Source organism: Lacerta agilis, chromosome 2 (assembly GCF_009819535.1).
Source record: "Lacerta agilis isolate rLacAgi1 chromosome 2, rLacAgi1.pri, whole genome shotgun sequence".
Taxonomy (NCBI): Eukaryota; Metazoa; Chordata; class Lepidosauria; order Squamata; family Lacertidae; genus Lacerta; species Lacerta agilis.
In genome coordinates this window covers 39885735-39904996 of record NC_046313.1, presented here as the reverse complement: position 1 = coordinate 39904996, position 19262 = coordinate 39885735, and the positions used below count along the sequence as shown (strand labels likewise).

Here is a 19262-nt window from a genome sequence, read left to right as displayed (position 1 = left end):
TGACTCACAGACATCAGGGAATTCATGTGCTATTTCATTAAAAACATTAATCCTCCGAAAAGCCAATCCATCGTGCAGAACCGTCTGTGCTATTTTTTTCACTGGAATGCATCCAGCTCTAATTGAGCCATTATTCAGCCTTCATTCTTGTGCTAAATGAAATACTATTTCCTGTGCTAAATGCAGTACTATTTCAGCCCACGCTGCATGCTGGGCTGGAAAGTTTGCCAAGCACTTAGCAGAAATTTCTAAGCCTGGTCACATCCCCTTTAAACCAGTCCCTTCCCACTGCAGCAGAATTAGGTGGCCTCAGATTGAAACAGGGACGTCTTAGCCATTGAGGCCACTGGCGCAAGGTGCCACAGCCTTAGGAGGACGCCTGTGCCCTCCAGCCCCACTGGCAGCGCCGCTCTCGCCCACCTCTTCTCGGGGTGCAGATGTAGGGAGGCTGTCGGCGACCCTCCCATCAGCGCTGCAGCCAGGGCTCCCTGGACGGCAGCGCCGTGCCACCGCATCGGCCGAGGAAGCAGAGGTGGAGCACAGCTGGCAGCGTCCCCACCCGCCCCTCCACGCCCTCTAGCTGCCCGCTGCGCCTGGCCTTGCCTGGCTAAGCGCGAGTTCAGAGTCCCCACCTGCCGCGCTGTGCCCTCTGGCTGCCTGCTGTGCCTGGCCCTGCCCAGCAGAGCGTGAGGGGTGCAGGAGAGATCTTCACGCCAGGGCACCAGATTTACTTAAGACGGCCCTGGATTGAAAACACCTGTCTGCCCTGTAGAAGTACCAGCAGCTTGACTACACTTGGAACTACTTGATGCTTGGTTTTGCTTTTATAGCTGCAGAGTTTTTGCTTTGCAGATACAGATCTATGTTGCAGATTACGTCGGCTGAGGTTACTATTCTTCACTGTTCAAAATAATAATAATCCTGAACTGAAGCGTAGATAAATTGTTCTCTTCCTTCCAGCAGGTCTTGGTTCACAGCTTGTCCATTGTTGCATTCCTTCACAACTGGATGAACCACCTCAGAATTCTCCCCTCAAAATATGGAGAGTCTGCTCCCTGACAGGCATATTTTATAAAAGCATAGCAAAGAGGGTTAATCTCTTTGATCATTTCACAAAGGGCGAACTTTTGATGCTATAATGAAGACATAAAAAGTGTGGCTCTTATTTTGAGGCAGTGCAATATGGACAATGCCTGTGTACACACACCTAAAAGAGCTACAATTCTCAGCAGCCTTAAGAAACTAGGGTTCCCAAGATACTTGGGACAGGGGGAGTCAAGTGCTTTAAATTGTGTTGAAGCCACATTCAAAATCTGGACACATCTTAGAGTAAACACATCTCTCTTGCTTTGCATTACACTGTAAGCAGGGGAATGTGGTTGTGGCAAATATATTGTCTTGTTGTTTAGTCGTGTCTGACTCTTTGTGACCCCATGGACCAGAGCACGCCATGCACTCCTGACTTCCACTGCCTCCCGCAGTTTGGTCAGACTCATGTTGGTAGCTTCAAGAACACTGTCCAACCATCTCATCCTCTGTCGTCCCCTTCTCCTTGTGCCCTCAATCTTACACAACATCAGGGTCTTTTCCAGAGAGTCTTGTCTTCTCATGAGGTTGCAAAAGTATTGGAGCCTCAGCTTCAGGATCTGTCCTTCCAGTGAGCACTCAGGGCTGATTTCCTTAAGAATGGATAGGTTTGATCTTCTTGCAGTCTATGGGACTCTCAAGAGTCTCCTTCAGCACCATACAGTAATTCAAAAGCATCAATTCTTCAGCGATCAGCCTTCTTTATGGTCCAGCTCTCACTTCCATATATCACTACTGGGAAAACCATAGCTTTAACTATACGGACCTTTGTCGGCAAGGTGATGTCTCTGCTTTTTAAGATGCTGTCTAGGTTTGTCATTGCTTTTCTCCCAAGAAGCAGGCGTCTTTTAATTTCGTGACTGCTGTCACCATCTGCAGTATACTGTCTTACTGTTCACTAAAGCATTTGCTCTAATGTTTGTGTGTGTGTTTTCCTAAACTATTTTGCCAAGCAAAGATGTGCAGAAGCGGCATCCACAGGTGTTCTTTCTGTGTATCCCACTCTTGGAGCATCTTGGAGAAAGATGGAAATAGCTGTGCCTCTTTATACTACTGCTGGTTAAGGACACACTGAAAACACAAATGAAACTATGAATCATGGGTGCTGTCCTTAGGGGAATTCTTCTGATCAATCAGCAATTTGGTTATTTTTTTCCACATGGAATAACATATCTTTACAACTCTGAATTTCTGAATTCTATTATCAGTGTTTATTTTAGTGTTTATATTGGTGCATGTTTTTTAACTGAGCACCAGTATGACCTAACTTGGAGATATACACTTTGGGCGCTAGATGGCAGGGCTTCTCTACTCCTGCCTTCTAACTGCATTCTTTCTCCTTTCTGCAGAATTCATAGTTAGCGCTTGCATAAAGGTGATAGGATTTTTGAAGCTCTCAGACTTCTGAGCTGGGGCAGAGACATGCTGAAACTCAGACCACCCCCTGGGACAGGCTGCTTCCATGACCACCTCAAAGCTCTGGAAGTTCATCCTCAGAAGGGTGCAAATGCCCAGCTTTATGGGCTCGCTGGAACCACTGCAAGCATTTCTGTATTGTCAAGTGTTTGAACATATATTACTGCTGATTATTATTATTTTTGGCCTATTTCTTGTTCTCTTGTGTTAACTAGATCACGTTCTAGAGCTGTTCTAAATATTTATTTAGACAGCTTTCTAATTTTGTGCGCCACCCTAAACATTTAGAAAATGAATTGCCAAAAATGGAGCTGAAAGGTGAAAGGATATTGAATCGTCTCCAGCACCCTTCTACTTCTGAGAAAAGTTTCACACATCAGTAAAGTTGAGCCTGAAAGTAGTCACCACTTCTTTATTAAGAAAGCTATACATAGAGATTTTAAAAATAAAAAGCTTTCTAGATGTCCCCACTTAGGTATTCCAGATACTTTGACTTGCCTTAAGCCACAAGTGACTATAGCTCAGAGGGAAACAGGGAATTCAAAGGCAAATGTGACTTCCAGCTCTATCCTGCTGCACCTTGTAAGGAGGCGCACGAGAGCCTCAGTACTTTGGTGAGATGGCTTATCTCAAAGTGGGTTGTACCTGTTCAGTGGCCAGGCATAGGAAGCCAGCAGAAGGGCAGGCAAGTATATTCTTGTTCAAAAAATATCACTCACATCTCATTGCAAGCAGTGCAAGCACAAGAGGATTGACATTAGGAAGGGGGGGGTACCTCAAAAATTTTCAACTTCAACACAAAAAGTTAACTGGCATATCTGCATGCCAATATCTAGCATGACCTAACTGTGCCTAATGTGAGGGTAGCATCTTAGGCCACATATGTGACATTGGTGGTGACAGGAGGCAGTGGGCTGCCCCTTGGTGGCATACCATGAAGGTACGTTTTTCACTGCACCTGTTCCCCTGAGCTCACCCAGCAGGAGGACTCGCGGTTCAGCAGACCGGCGCTCTGAGCACTGAGCATCTGCACCAAGAGGTCCGTGGCGAGCGTGTGGGAGGGTTCCTCAAATCCGATTGTCAGGAGCTGCTGGTAATCCCCCATGGGCTGGCGGCACAAGACCCTGTGGGAAGAAAAGGTAAAGGGGGTGGCGGCATTCCTAGCATCCATGCTATTTTTAACATCGTTTGAAATCAGTTCGAACTCACGAGATGAAATCAGTTCAAACTCACGAGATGAAATCAGTTCGAACTCACGAGATGAAATCAGTTCAAACTTCCAAGATGAAATCAGTTCGAACTCATCACTGCTTTTATTGTTTTGGGCTCTTGTATACCACAATTGTGATTCAGTGGTACATAAATGGTTGATATAAATACCTAAACATCCAGGTGAATTCAGCCCCCTGATTTTAATGAGCAGTCACTACAGCATGGCTACATAGGTTTACCACTTTTGTTCTGATAAAATACAGGGTTGTGGGAGGGGGCATTATTATTATTTCCATCTGGTGCTGAAGTGACTTCAAAGCAATCCATTGCAGTCTATTGCAGCCTAACAGGATGGCCCCTCTGGAATTTGTTACACACACAAACACAAATGTGTAAATCTGTCTGTTCTTTGCTACCCAGAGCTTAAATACGTGACCTTTCAAACATCTCTTAAAGCACATGCATTTGGAGAGGATCCCTAACTTGGCAGAGAGAGAGAGAGAGAGAGAGAGAGAGAGAGAGAGAAGACGACCTGAAATACAGGACAAAACTGTATCAATATAGGACATAAGCATTTTACATTGAAATACGGGGAAACTGTGTATTATACAGGACAGGTGGCAACCCTACTGGCTACAGAAATACACAGGAAGGCATGTATAAAGCCACAGGGGAAGCTAATGTGGTCTCCTTCAGATACTTTGGACTACAACTCCCATCATCCCTGACCATTGGCTATGCTGGCTGGGCCGAAGGTACTTGTAGTCCAAAATATCTGAGGGGCACCTGGAATACCTTCACCCTGCATGTCACCTTGCACTTCAGTAGACACAGCTATGACTAAGCTACATTCCACATTTGCCGCTGTCAGAATGTGCCCCTTACGAGTACATCTTTTCCCAGAAGCAAGAGGAAATTCAGTGTTCGAAGGTGGTTTGTGGTGGTGTTTTTATTTTCATGCTTGTTTCTTTGCATTCATTCTTCCAGATAGCACAAACCAGCATTCAGGCATCAGTCTTCAGTCATAATATTGAATCAAGTGCCAGGCATCAGCTGCACTTGTATTTACCATAGTAAAAAATGTGTGGGAAGTTTCAACCCACTCATCAGATAAGAGAGAAGCCGCTTGCCATACACACATTTCAAGCTATATCCCACAATGCAGAAATGCCTTAAAATTACAACTGTGTTGGAATCTGGAACAGTTGTGATTCCTGGTTTAAAGTTCTTCCTGAACAACTTCCTGTTACATGTCTGGGCGGGTGCCAAAGACAGTGCAGTGCAGACAGGAGTAAGTGTATTTTTCATAGTGTATGTGTCTGCTTCACTTTCAAAGCTTAAAATAGGGGAATGATGTTAGATGCCACAGCTGGGCATCTTTGTCAACAGTGTTTAAAAGAATCAAACAGCGAAGCCCATGATTGCTGAAAGAAAGGCATGTCCTGAAGTTAGCTCGTGTTGACATAAAGTTTAGTTATTTGTCAAAGTCTGGTAAATATATTACAGTGGTGTGCAGAAAGAAATAGTCTGGCAAGACTGCTGGTTGAAGGTAAAGGTAAAGGGACCCCTGACCATTAGGTCCAGTCGTGTCCAACTCTGGGGTTGTGGCGCTCATCTTGCATTACTGGCCGAGGGAGCCAGCGTACAGCTTCTGGGTCATGTGGCAAGCATGACTAAGCTGCTTCTGGAGAACCAGAGCAGTGCACCGAAACGCCGTTTACCTTCCTGCCAGAGCGGTACCTATTTATCTACTTGCACTTTGATGTGCTTTCGAACTTCTAGGTGGGCAGAAGCTGGGACCGAGCAACAGGAGCTCAACCCGTTGCGGGGATTCGAACCGCCGACTTGATCAGCAAGCCCTAGGCTCTGTGGTTTAACCCACAACGCCACCCGCGTCCCGGGTTGAAAGTAAGTGTAGGTTTTAAATGTGGCCAAGATAGCAAGGGATAGTGTTAATCTATTGGCTCCAATTCATACTTGAAGAAGCAGGAAGGAAGTAAAGCCTGAAAGGAAGCGATCTGCTTTACCAACAAGTACTAAAAAGAGAAGAACAGGTTGTCTTGCTTTTATATTGCCCCCAACGGGTTTGGGTAGCTTATTGAAAGCTTTGGTGCGCCCGCTGCCTTAATTGTTAGCAGATCTTGAGTATGCACTATTGCTTTGTAAACATAAAGCGCATTGGTAGACCACACAAGACTCAAGTCAGCCCACCGCTGTTCTAGACAGCACTTCCCTGCTGCATGCTTACCAGGAGAGCACATCGGAGCTGTGGTCACTGTCAGGATCCAAAGGCACCCAGCGTCCAATGGACCAGAGCTTCTGCATCTTCACTGTTGTCTCATCTCCTGTATCCCGGAAGCACAGGAAGTAGCTACAACAGAAGGACAAGGTTGCAGTTAGGCAGTGAAGAATGGGGGTGGCCAGTCAAGCAAGCCTCAGGAAAGTGGCAGTGGAATAAAACCACACCAAGACCTGCATCAAGTAGCCTTGAAGTAGTGGAGCAGAGGAATAAAGGTGGGGGGGGGGTCAGTGCCAGATATGGCTCTCCATTCAGGTCCCTACCACCTACACCCCTTATCTCCAAGATGTCCTGCAACTCACTATTCTGTCCGGGGTGTTTGATTCCGGCAAGCAGAGCCTTCCAAGATATCAAGGTTCCAGCGCATCTTCTTATAGAGGTTGCGGGGAATATGGGCAGCTGTGTAGGGTGCTGAGATGCAGTATCGGAAGATGGAAACTTGTCGCAACTCATTCAGCCAAAACTTTCCACAGAAGAAGCATGAGACACTGGTAGTGATTGACAGACAGACAGGTAAGAGCAGCTGTGCATGAGATCGAATATAGAGCACATAACTTACAAAACACATGCAAAAAGCTAATGATTGCATTTTCCAGTTAAAAAGTACCAGTTTTCCAGATAATTTGCAAATATAAAGCTAGATTGCTATAACTGAATGTTGGGTTTGAAATATCTTTGCCGGAAAATGAAACCCAAAGCTAAACAATTGGGGAGAGATGTGGGAGGACAATGTAAAAAAATAATAATATTGAATATATTTTGAAAGGGACTTCATTTTTAAATCTGCTACTTTCTGTCTTGGAAAAAAAAATCTAACTGGAAGAACTTATTGATACAAAGAATCTCCTGCCTTTGGACTGAATCTTGTGTGCTTCGTGGTATGCAGACAGCTGATTTATTTCTATGCTGTGCATTCTATTATTTAAAAATTAATATTGTTTGGCATTTATAGACTGCAGGTTGGATCCAATGTAGACCTAAGTGAAAGCCACTTAGCAGTATAGTTGTTCCACTGGTGAAATGTTTTACGCCAGTAGAGTATTGCTGTGTAACTGCATAAGCAGGTTGCTGGCAACAATCTGTTGTGCAATGACTAACGCAACTGCATTGGATTCCTCTGGTGCATAATATGAAGACTTACCCATTCCCTAATGCAAGAACCTTTGTGCTAGCAGACAGGGAACACCAAATACAGCCCTGTTCAATTAAGCATGTGCCTCTGGGCAGCTCACAAGATGAAATCAACAACATTCAAATATACCGGTAACCACCTATCAATTAAAACCATCAAGCAGCACTAGCTCAAAAATTAACAAAAGCAGCATAGAACTAATAAAACAGCACTAAAAGCCAGCAAGGGGAGAAACAAAATGGTTGTAAGAGCTAAAATCTAGTGACTAGCAGGCACCAATTCCAGAGCAACCTGTTCCTCCTAGCACTCTGGGGCCACTTGTGCCACACTTGGGCACATGCAAGTCTTTGAGAGTGTTTCCTACCTGAATGGGTCAGTGTCTTCTAAAGAGACAAAGCTGAAAGAAGCATACATCAGCACCAGTTGCTCAAGCTGGCAGGCCAACTGCTGGGAGATCTCCAGGAGCTGTGGGGGAAAGTGCAGAATTGCAAATTCAGGATGCACAATCTTAGCTGATTGGGAGTTTGTGCACAACAAATCCACTTCCCCAAAGGTTTAGACTTTTTGCAGTAAGGAAAGTGACAGGTGAAATACTGTACTCTGGAGCGTGTGGGATTTGACACAACATCATCTAACCTCCTTGCAAGCAAATTGGGATGGGTGCTCAATAAACAGGTTGTCTGGAAGTGCCCCAAATGCTTGAAAGGGCAAGTTCTTGAGCAGTGAGAAGTGAGAGATGAGACCTCTGTCCTTCTGGTTGCATACGTCCAGAAAATCCCAGACATGCCCCTAAGGGTGAAATGTTTTGTGCCAGCCAAGCTCTTCATACCTGGATTTGCATATTTAATTATTATAAAGGTATATATCTACCTGTCTAATGCATATATATTATTCAAGGCAGTGTGTAGTAATTATAATCACAGTAGAAAAAAATACAATAATAAATATGAATATAAAAATAAAATAAAGTAACAGAGACAGGCATGGCTGATCAAAGTCAGTCTTCAGTAAAAGGCACTTCGATCTTCAGCCTGCCCAAATGAAAACAGAATGCTTCCAGAGAGGAGGAGGAGGAGCTCTTCTAAACTTCATGATGCAAGCTGTTCCACTGGTGTGGCTACTGAGAAAGCCCTATCCCTTGTCCCAAGAGCCATCCTTAAACAATGGATGGGTATCTGCCAGAAGCACAGAGGGTGGGAAACACAACTAAGTCCAGCAGAATTTCACCCTTGGTCAGCTATAAGTTTGCTGACAACAGACAGTAAAGGAAAGTGGGTGAGAGACTCAGCTGTTCATCCCTTTAGTCTGCCTCAGATCTTTGACCAACCCAGTTGCTGATCTTTAATAATAATAAAAAATAAAAATTATTATTTTTACCATGCCCATTTGACTGGGTTGCCCCAAACACTCTGGGCAGCTTTCAACAGGATATATAAAAACACAACAAACAAACAAACAAACAAACAGAATATCACACATTAAAAGTCCTTGTACTGAAGTGTATTCCTCCAGATTGTATTGGGGGTCTGAGCTATCCCTGCTCTTTGTGGATGTAGGAATCAAATACCACGTGCTAAGGTCACCTTTCCGTGCGCTGCTCTGGTTCGCCAGAAAGCGGCTTAGTCATGCTGGCCACATGACCCGGAAGCTGTATGCTGGCTGCTTCGGCCAATAAAGCGAGATGAGCGCCGCAACCCCAGAGTCGTTCACAACTGGACCTAACGGTCAGGGGTCCCTTCACCTTTACCTTTAAGGTCATATTACCTTTTCCCATTTAACATATATTGTGTTTAGCAAAGAAGCTGCTAGATTCCTTCCTTTCTAAAAGCCCAGCATAGAAATCAGAGTTATAGTTATACCAAAACTATGGGTGGTATTCTGTTAACAAGTCCAATCAGCCCAAGGATTTATGTTTGCACAGTAGGGTTTCCCGCCCCCTCTCCTTCCCCTAAATGCAACTTGTGCCCTCTCCAAATCTGCTCTGCAGGGTTGGTGAAACACCTAGAACAGATTTAGCAGGTGCAGCAGGAGAGAATGTCCCAGGGCACAAGGAGAAATCTTTCTCAATGGAACTACTTAGTGCTACATTGAATTCCATCCTAATGCTCTTCTGATTTCACTGATTGCCCACTTCACCCTGAAATAACTTGTTTCCATAGATTTCTTCTTCCCAAACTACACACTTGTAATGGAAAAAAACAATCTATTTGCACAGTTGCTTCAATGAGTAATATGAGATTTATTATAATTTTAAGTAGAAAAGAAAAGACTATGACTGTGAAGAAGAAAGGGAAGGGCATTGGCCAAGGATGGGCTGGATGCTGACTAGAAAATTCAGGTGCAATTTTGGAAAGCCATACAATAAAGTTTGATTGTGAAGGGGAGGAGGGAGCCCTGATTCAAAATAGACTTTTAACGTTAATTTCAGTTCCTTTTCAGAGCCAGAGATAGTAGCCTTTTGATTCCAGGCACTTCTTCCACAGAGCCTCCCCCCCCTTTTTTGGGGGCCTTTTCAGATCAGTTCTGCATAGGTGCAAACAGAATGCCATGTCAGCTTTTTGAACCAGTGTAGATGGAATTAATGTGCCTCCCAACTCTATGGGGATTTCCCTCCTTGGCCCAGACTCACACGCCTCCGCACTGGTTCCTGTGGGGGTCTTAAATAAGGAGTGCAGCTTCGCGCTGTGGATTCCAGGTAGTGGAAGTAAGGCTGGCACATCTGCAGGAACGTGGGCATGGCTTTGGCAAATTGCTCCTTCTGCATTCTGTCTCTGCTGAAAATAGGAGGCCCACAATATGGTCACCACACAGGGAGGAAATGCAGCGACGACTCTCTTTGCTCTGTCCTCCAAGCCCCTCTTCTTGCTGTTCACATGCTAGACCCACACTGCATATTCCACTACAGTGGTACCTCGGGTTACAGACGCTTCAGGTTACAGACGCTTCAGGTTACAGACTCCGCTAACCCAGAAATAGGAGCTCGGGTTAAGAACTTTGCTTCAGGATGAGAACAGAAATCATGCGGCGGCAGCGGAAGGTCCCATTAGCTAAAGTGGTGCCTCAGGTTAAGAACAGTTTCAGGTTAAGAACGGACCTCCAGAATGAAGTAAGTACTTAACCCGAGGTACCACTGTTAAGTAACTTCAATACATAACAACCACTGTACTGGGGAAGTGCATCATGGCGACAACCCAGGGCTGACTTGAGGATTCTGGCACCATCCAGCTGCAAAACTAGACCGGACAGCCCCTTGGCTTGCTATCTCTCTGGCAATAATGTAGTATGGAAACTTCTCTCCCAAGCAGCCCATCAACAAAAGAGTAGCACAATAAGCCCTGTGCATTTTTCAGGTCACTCCAGGTATTTCCCCTGATCAATTTGGCCTAATTTGGGGAGGGGGATCCAAGAAGAGGGCAAGCCCCTGGAGGAGGAAAACTGGGTGTGTAAGTTTCACACACACACACACACACACACACACACACACACACACACACACCCCACTGCGGGAGATTATGAGTTCTCCATTACATTTGCCATTTAGCAAGAGTTCAAAGGGTGCACAGGTACTCACTCAAAATCAAGCCCCACTTAAGCGGAGATTCAGCAACCAGAAAATTTGAGGGGATCTCAAATTTTGGGTTTTGTAGTTGATGGTGATACCTAGACATCACTCTGCCCTAGGCCTAGCCCAGCCAGCCAGCCAGCCAGCCTCCCTCCTTCAGTCCCTGCTCCTCCCTAATCTGCAGTGGCTTCATAATTACAGTTGTCTCAAAGTCTCTCCCCAGCAAACATGTGGCCTGCCCAGATTGCCCAAAGGCTGCCCACCTCCTCCCCAGCCCCGACTCAGCCCCTTGCCACCTGTACAGCAGGTACGTCTGGAAGTCCTCTGCTTTCTTCAGCAAATACTTGAGCTTTTCTGTAATGGGAGCCAGGAGTTTCTCCAAAGTTACATTCATTTCTCCAGGCGACTCTGGCTGGGGTTGGGCGCTGCTCAGCCAGTGGGTCTCTGCTGTGGGCGTCGAGATAAGGCAGAGCCCAGGGCTGTGAGGACTGAGGCTCAGGGTGCCTTCAGGGCTGGAAGAGGGAACATCCAGTGAGCCATCAGACAGACAACTGTACCCTTGCTTGCCGGCCATCTTCAATGACCAACCAGCCTTAGGGAATCTGCCAAGAGAAAGGAAGAAAGTTAAGCATCAGTATAGCTTACCCGTTCCCTAAAGGGCTTTAGGTTTCTAGACCGGTCCTTTACCCAAGCGCCCCTGTTATAGCCAGTGAGGTGTAGGGGCTAGAGTCCTGTGTTCAAACCCTGCTCCCCTCATGAAGTTCACTGGGTGACATGTGGCTATTTGTCTTATCTCGGTATGTCAAACCTGTGCATACTGTTTTGAACATCTAGTAGTGTTACAAATGGGTTAGACATTTGGCATTTTTACTATGTGTTTCTTACAAAAGATAGGCAGGCAGGCATGTAACATGGCTTTAAATTTGGATCCTTTATATTTCATTTGTTATGAGATTTCTTACCCTCCCTTTACAGTAAGGTCCCAGGACGGCTTACAACAATAAAGCACACTATTATTAAAACAAATAAAACATTTATGAGCATAAAACAATAAACGTGCAAAAACAGTTCCATATATAAAGAAATACAATTAAAAACAGTTCAGTTTATAAAAGGAATTAAAAGGAGCTCCAGTACAGATGCAGACTGAGAAAAAAATCAGACAAATTCAGGAAGGATCAGGCTGCCCATGGCTCTGAGCTTTGAAGGTTCCAGCACCAGAGGCAGAATACTTCGAAATACTAGTTCCTGGGGAACCAGGCTGCTCAGGTGATGCTTGTGGGCTTTCCATAGGCATTTAGTTGACCACTGTGGGAAAGAGGATGTAGACAGATAGGCCTTCAGTATGATCTAGCAGGGCTCCCCTTATGCTCTTAAAATTGCTTTACATATGGGGACTGCAACAAAATGTTTCAGTGTATTCCCCCACCCTTCACCTGGAGTCCTTGTCTAGCCAGAATGAAACAAGGAGCTTTGTGGGTCTCTGATGGATGGAAAAATACCCTTTTCTGTTCCCACAGCCCAACTTCTAACACTTTACCTGTGTTGCTATATGATCCTAGAGGCCTGAAAGACTCACACCTGGGCATTTTATAGCTGCTGTTGTAAGATTGGGGCTTGGTCATGAGAGGGTTAACAGACTGCTACATGGGCTGTTGGGAACTTTCTGATTGTTGGTGGAGCCCTTCATTTGTTAGGGAAATTACAGGTAAATGGCACACAATGAGGAGGAGCTGGGGGGGGAGAGATAGGCAAGAGTAATTTTGGCCAAAGGCACCCTTTCTCTCTCCCCTCTAATCTAATCTGTGTCTGGGAAAGGGAACAAAGGAGGTGGGCTGAGGTTAGACTGAGGTCAGGGGAGACACACAGGTAGGCTGAGCTGAGGTTTTTGCACTGCTTAAGCATCTCTGGGTGCATCTCTGGGAATCTGACGGTGGGTACCGTGGCATTTGCTTTGTTGGCATCTTTGTGTGGTCTGCCTTTACCTATCAGTTTGTAAATAAACTCAGGTATTAGTCTCCACAGCAGAACCCACCTTTAAATGACAATTCTGGAACTTGGGAGGAAAGCTCTAGCATGAAAGTGCTCAACTGAAACTAATTTAAAAGTTAAATTCTATTCATTTGGGTCTCAATTGAGACAATGGTTTCCTGTCCCGGTGCAAGTGCTCATTTACTCAGATGATTCTGTCGTCACCAATTATCACTGCTGCTACGACAGGCCATTTTGCAAGCAATTACATTATGCTTGAATTGTCACAGAATGTACTTGTTACATTCTACTCTGCTACCACTTAATGCCTACCTTTACACACCCCACCCTTTGCATTAGGAGTGGTGAGCCAGGCCAAAAAGGTGAGTGGGACAAAAGTTGATAGGGTATAGGGCCTCACACAGAGACTGCTATTTCTCTCTGCTGGCAGGCAGCAAAATAAAGCAATCAGAGCAGCAAACAGGTAAGAACTGCTTCCTATCATTGTATTTTCATAGTAGTAAATGGTTAACTGGTTGAATTGCTGCCTTTCATACAGCTGTTAAAGGAACAATAATTAATAGATAAGGTTGTCAATGGCTGCCATCTATGATGGCTGTGCTCTGCTTTCATAGTCCACCTCAGTACTTGATTACTGCAATGCACTCAGTGTGGAGCTACCCTTGGACCTGGTCTAGAAGCTGCATCTGTGGCTAGACTGTTGGTTAGACTACTATCACCAGCACATATCTCCAGTGCTGAAAAGCTTGTACTGGCTGCCTATACATTAATGGGCCAAATATTAACTGACAAGGCCCCTAACAACTTGGGTTCAGGATATCCTTACTTAGGGGCAGACATTGGTAATCTTTGGTAACATGGCACCCTGTGCAAGGCCAAAACTGGGCCCCTCCAAATGGATCTTCTCAATTTTGTGCCCCCTTGGCTCAGGGGAACTACCTGTATTGTCCTAAATCTGGCACTCCCTTATTTCTTATGTTCTGGAAATATCACTGTGATCTTTCCGGGGTGTGTGTGTCTCCATTAGTAGTCCCCCATGGTTCAGATGAACAGTTCGTCTCCACCAGGAGCCGCGTGAGGGTCCAATTCTGTGGAACTCACTCCTGACTGAAAATCAGACAATTTCCTTCCTTGCTTAACTTGCTTTCTGCTTCAGCAGGCATTTTAAGTTGCTTGTGCTATCTATGGTTTTCGTTTTTTAGCACTTAATTACCGGTATTCAGACTGATGTATTGTTTTAGTGATTGTGGTAGGGGAAAGCAGGCTAGAAATATTGGAAATAAAATATGCAAATCTCCCAATTTTAATGCCTGCCCCCCTCTACAATACTCACTACAAGGTGTCAGAAGCCTGAAGAGGCCAGTGCCCTCCCTCCCTTTGAGATGGGTGTTTTTTAACTGACTTCCTAACATTCTATGTTCAACTGCTCTCAACCATAGAGTTCAATCAAAAGGCCTGCATAGGCTTCTGGTTTCTCTGCAGCCTCCTGCCCCTCCCACCTGCCCGCTCCATCTCTGTAGGATTATGGAGCAGTAGATATCTTTGTGTGGGTTGGGAACCTGTAGAAGAAAATGGAAACGTACCTGTAGCAGATACTGAGAGTAGTCCACACACTGCTAAGCTTATAACTGTGATGGCCCCAGACTTGGCCAACTTGGACTTTTCTAGAAAGCTATGACCATCAGGGTTCACCTGGAGGGGGCCAATCCCAGCCAATAGCCTTTTGCCACCTCTGGTGGCAACATGTTCTACCCAGGCAGGGCTTCCTCCTCCTCATTTCAGAATCCAGAACAGGTGACACAATCATAGTGATGAGAAAGGCAAGATGTATGGCTGCATGTGGACCACTCTTCAAGAATGCAAGTGCACAGCTAAGAAACCCGCTTTCTCCTTTGAGTGTCAACATATTGTCCCTGCCGTGGCTGAACAGCACATATTATTGTATGGAAGAAGGCTCGGTAATCCTGAATCCTTCAGTCACACCTTTACATGCTCTGCATCCTACTGTTCCTGCACTAAAACAGAATAGCTTCACCCAGCAGCACCTAATAAATGAATTATAAAAAAGGAAGTTCTCTCTGAACAATATGACAAATACCTTCATGGTCTGTTTGTATTCACTGCAGCTTCGCAAAGGTTCACAGCTGGGACTTGAGAGTTATCAGCTTCACCATAACTATAAAGCACTAATGGCCTAAGTAAACATTACATACAAATGTATGCAATAAAACTGTGGTGCATGGAGTTTTTAAAAGCAACAAGTTGCTTTAGGGGGAGGCAGTTTAGAGCACTTGGGGAAGGAAGTGCTGAATTTCTTTTCCCCACCCAGTCTTTCACTACTGCCCCAATCAGCTGCAGCTCCTCCTAGAATCCAGGTGTGCTTGTAGGGATAAATACATGTTTGGAACTCCATGAAGGGAGCCCCTCATTTGGAATGAAGAAGTGGCAACATTTCCTCCACCTGCTGAAAATCCTCTCTGAAGTTGCTTTTCTCTTTAAAAATTAGAACAGGCAGGCTTCGTTACTCCCATGTCTTGGTGTGTGGCACCAAGATTGGCTCTAAGTAATGAGAGATCAATTCCTCTGGCCACAGATTGAAATTTACAGCAAAGGGCCAACTCTATTGTCTCAATGATGTATCAACTTCCTGTTTAGGTAACAGGTCTAATTAAAACAACAGCAACTATCCTGGGATACATTCAGATTCAGCAGGAAGGCAGAAGTGGGAAAAGGCAGACATGGAGCTAAACTCATGACCAGGGCCATGCACCTCAGCAGGCATTGTTCATGTGCTTATGATGCTCTGTGCATGTGATGCATGCTGGTTGGCACCCTTGTAGTGTTTGTTTGCATAGGTAGCATGCAGCTATCAGAGTGGTGAGGGAGCTGCATTGAGAAACTGGAGGCTGGAGTTTTGTGTGCCCTGTACCTCCAGAAGTGATAGAGAATTCTGCTTTTATCAAGTGTTGGCAGTTTCGTTCACTTGACTTCTGGACATGTGGGGCAAGCACATTTTCCTTTACAGTGGTACATGGGGTTAAGAACTTAATTCGTTCCAGAGGTCCGTTCTTAACCTAAAACTGTTCTTAACCTGAAGCACCACTTTAGCTAATGGGGCCTCCTGCTGCCGTTGCACCGCCAGAACACAATTTCTGTTCTTATCCTGAAGCAAAGTTCTTAACCTGAAGCGTTATTTCTGGGTTAGTGGAGTATGTAACCTGAAGCGTATGTAACAATGTAACCTGAGGTACCACTGTACTTTCAAAAGCAAAATGCTTTGGAGAAGTAGTGAGGATGTCAAAGGATTCAGACTGAAAAAGGGGGTGGGGGCAAATTGCTAATTGATGTTCGCTTATTTACCCCACTAGAAGTAAATCCAGCGAATAAGATTTGCATTCACTGTTGTCATAGTTTTCAGCCTGCAGATATTGATGATTCCTTCCCCATTTTCATTCCATTTCCTTTGTCCTGGTGTGAATGGCGTGGAATAACATACCGGTAACTGATTATATAAAATTCTGCCACAGTGAGCAAGGAGCCAAACAACATAGTTTTTGTTAGAAGACAAACTACAACAAAACCCAAACCAGCACTGCACACAGCCTACACAGGTTGGAACTGAAATCAATGTCTTCTTATATCCGGAGAACAAATTTTGTTCCAGTACCTCACTGAATTCGCATGGGGAAGTGTAGCAGGGGAAAGTGGCATAGGTTCCACCCTGCTTATGCCTTGAGCAAAATAGGAGCCAAACATTCATTTCCCAACACCATCTTCCATAGAAGAGGAAAGCAGTAGAGGTTTAATTTGGGATCTAAGCCTCTGGTTATCTCCTTTCTTTCTTTGTATCATATACTAGCTGCTAAGTCCCTTTAAAGCACATCCAAAGCACATTATTTCAGTCAGATAATTCTAAGACACTGTAGTTTACCCCTCAAAGAGTTACAATTCCTAGCAACCCTTAACAAACTATTGTTCAGAATTCTTTGAGGGAAAGAAGTTGTTTCGGATGTGCTTTAAAGGGATAGCATTTACAGGTTTTAGGAGGGTGGGTCTAACATACATCTCCCAGAATGCTCCCATGAACTTTTAAATTTGCATTTGAGCCCCTGCTATGCAATTTATGCAAGAATGTGATAATTTGTAATGCAAAGGAAAATGTGTGTGGACGGGAAGCAGTTATAATCTGAATAAGCATTCTGTGTATTTTTTCATTCACATTGCAAAGGGCAGCATAGTGCAATCCCAGGGATATTCAACTCGAAAGGAAGTCTTGTTGTGTTCAATGGGATTTACTCCTGGGATATAGCTGCTTCCACACCCGACCACTGGCTGAGTTGGGTGGAGCTGATGGGAGCTGGATTTCAACATGAGGAGGTGACACGTTTTCCATCCTTGTCTTTAACCTCCAAGTAATCAGTTTCCTTATGTGCTTTTGGTCTTTGCACAGTCCGCTTTGGGATTTAGTGAACCAACATTTTCCAGCAAACCTGTGAATACTAAAGTTTCTTTCAGGGAAAGATACAGACTTATGCCATGCTTTCTCCTTTTGAATGGCTGGGGTGAGGAGTGGGGTGGACATCATGCTGCCCAATCACAGAGAATGAGCAGCAGTCCTAAATAATAATAATAATAATAATAATAATAATAATAATAATAATAATAATTTATTTAAACCCCACCCATCTGGCTGAGTTTCCCCAGCCACTTTGGGTGGCTCCCAATCAAGTGTTAAAAACAATACAGCATTAAATATTAAAACTTCCCTAAACAGGGCTGCCTTCAGCTGTCTTTTAAAAATAGGATAGCTGCTTATTTCCTTGACATCTGGTGGAAGGGTGTTCCACAGGGTGGGTGCCACTACCGAGAAGGCCCTCTGCCTGGTTCCCTGTAACCTCACTTCTCACAATGAGGGAACTGCCAGAAGGCCCTCGGCGCTGGATCTCAGTGTCTGGGCTGAATGATGGGGGTGGAGACGCTCTTTCAGGTATACAGGACCAAGGCCGTTTAGGGCTTTAAAGGTCAGCACCAACACTTTGAATTGCGCTCGGAAACGTACTGGGAGCCAATGCAGATCTCTCAGGACCGGTGTTATGTGATCCCGGCGGCCACTCCCAGTCACCAATCTAGCTGCCGCATTCTGGATTAATTGCAGTTTCTGGGTCACCTTCAAAGGTAGCCCCACATAGAGCGCATTGCAGTAGTCCAAGCGGGAGATAACCAGAGCATGCACCATTCTGACGAGACAGTATGCGGGCAGGTAGGGTCTCAGCCTGCGTACCAGATGTTACTGGTAGACAGCTGCCCTGGACACAGAATTAACCTGCGCTTCCATGGACAGCTGTGAGTCCAAAATGACTCCCAGGCTGTGCACTTGGTCCTTCAGGGGCACAGTTACCCCATTCAGGATCAGGGAGTCCCCCACACCCATCCGCCCCGTCCCCCACAAAACAGCTACTGCTCTAATGCCAGTTTCTATGGCTTCGATACTAATACTATTCAGGATGACTCATCTGAATGCAGAAGGAAAGTTGGTCTAGAACTAGTACTCCCTTACACTTGCTTGACGATGGGACAACTCAACCTTCCTGGGATGTTGCTTCCACAGCAGATGCAGGATTCCTGTAAGTTAGCACATGGGTAGGCAAACTAAGGCCCGGGGGCAGTTCCAGCCCAATCGCCTTCTAAATCTCGCCTGTGGACAGACCGGGAATCAGCGTGTTTTTACATGAGTAGAATGTGTCCTTTTATTTAAAATGCATCTCTGGGTTATTTGTGGGGCATAGGAATTCTCCCCCCCCCCAAAAAAAATAGTCCGGCCCCCCACAAGGTCTGAGAGACAGTGGACTGGCCCCCTGCTGAAAAAGTTTGCTGACCCTTGAGTTAGAACTTGAAAGCAAATTGTCCTATGGGGTATGATGGGAGAGAAGCAAAATGTGATGGGGAATATCCTTACAGGCACAAAAAACTCCTCAAGCAACTGCTCTCGTGTGGAAATATACAGTGGTACCTCGGGTTACATAGGCTTCAGGTTACATACTCCGCTAACCCAGAAATAACGCTTCAGGTTAAGAACTTTGCTTCAGGATAAGAACAGAAATTGTGCTCTGGCGGCACAGCGGCAGCGGGAGGCCCCGTTAGCTAAAGTGGTGCTTCAGGTTAAGAACAGTTTCAGGTTAAGAACGGACCTCTGGAATGAATTAAGTACGTAACCAGAGGTACTACTGTATTGTGTACGATAGTGTTTGTACGTTTCCATACTTTTTAGCTGCTTGACCACTTTTTCTTTGTACTGTACTTCAAAGTACTTGCAACTTTCTAGTATATGTGCTGCCGAAGCGAGCACTATACTTGCAACTTTCTACTACATGTGCGTATCTGTAAAGCCATGAGACTGCCATTGCCTCTGTGGCATCAGTACCTGCTACAGTTAATTGCCAGTCAAGAGCCCTTTTTTAGGGTGGGGGGAGGGGAGGACAAGGCATCATCCTGCTCCAGGATAAGGAGAAGAGGATCTGGCCATGGGTGGTGGGGAGTTGTCAGAAAGCCCTTCATTCCCCCTC

At 45.2% G+C, this 19262-nt stretch overlaps 1 protein-coding gene across 2 annotated transcripts; it reads right to left on the bottom strand.

Moving 5' to 3' along the window:
* Positions 1–3315: 3315 nt before the first annotated feature.
* On the bottom strand, positions 3316–15267 carry C2H19orf67 (chromosome 2 C19orf67 homolog). 2 transcript variants are annotated; one of them, XM_033139685.1, is made up of 7 exons: positions 14798–15267; positions 11004–11309; positions 9775–9919; positions 7510–7610; positions 6316–6501; positions 5963–6085; positions 3316–3626 (listed from the first exon to the last, which is right to left on the bottom strand). In XM_033139685.1, the coding sequence occupies exons 2-7, from the start codon at positions 11279–11281 to the stop codon at positions 3452–3454; spliced, it is 1008 nt and encodes a 335-aa protein (XP_032995576.1). In that variant the 5' UTR covers positions 11282–11309; positions 14798–15267; the 3' UTR covers positions 3316–3451. The 2 variants fall into 2 exon arrangements, with proteins under 2 accessions (XP_032995576.1, XP_032995577.1); XM_033139686.1 differs by lacking the exon at positions 14798–15267 and having other exon boundaries at positions 9775–9916.
* Between the last annotated feature and the right edge of the window lie 3995 nt (positions 15268–19262).

What these genes read in the sequence shown, in the direction of transcription:
- C2H19orf67 (XM_033139685.1), bottom strand. Translation starts at nt 11,281, where the DNA reads ATGGCCGGCAAGCAAGGGTACAGTTGTCTGTCTGATGGCTCACTGGAT. An exon ending in CAGACGTACCTGCTGTACAG is followed by an intron (nt 9,920 to 11,003) that starts GTGGCAAGGGGC and finishes TCCTATTTTCAG; the next exon opens with CAGAGACAGAATGCAGAAGG. An exon ending in CAAACACCCCGGACAGAATA is followed by an intron (nt 6,086 to 6,315) that starts GTGAGTTGCAGG and finishes CTTCTGTTGTAG; the next exon opens with CTACTTCCTGTGCTTCCGGG.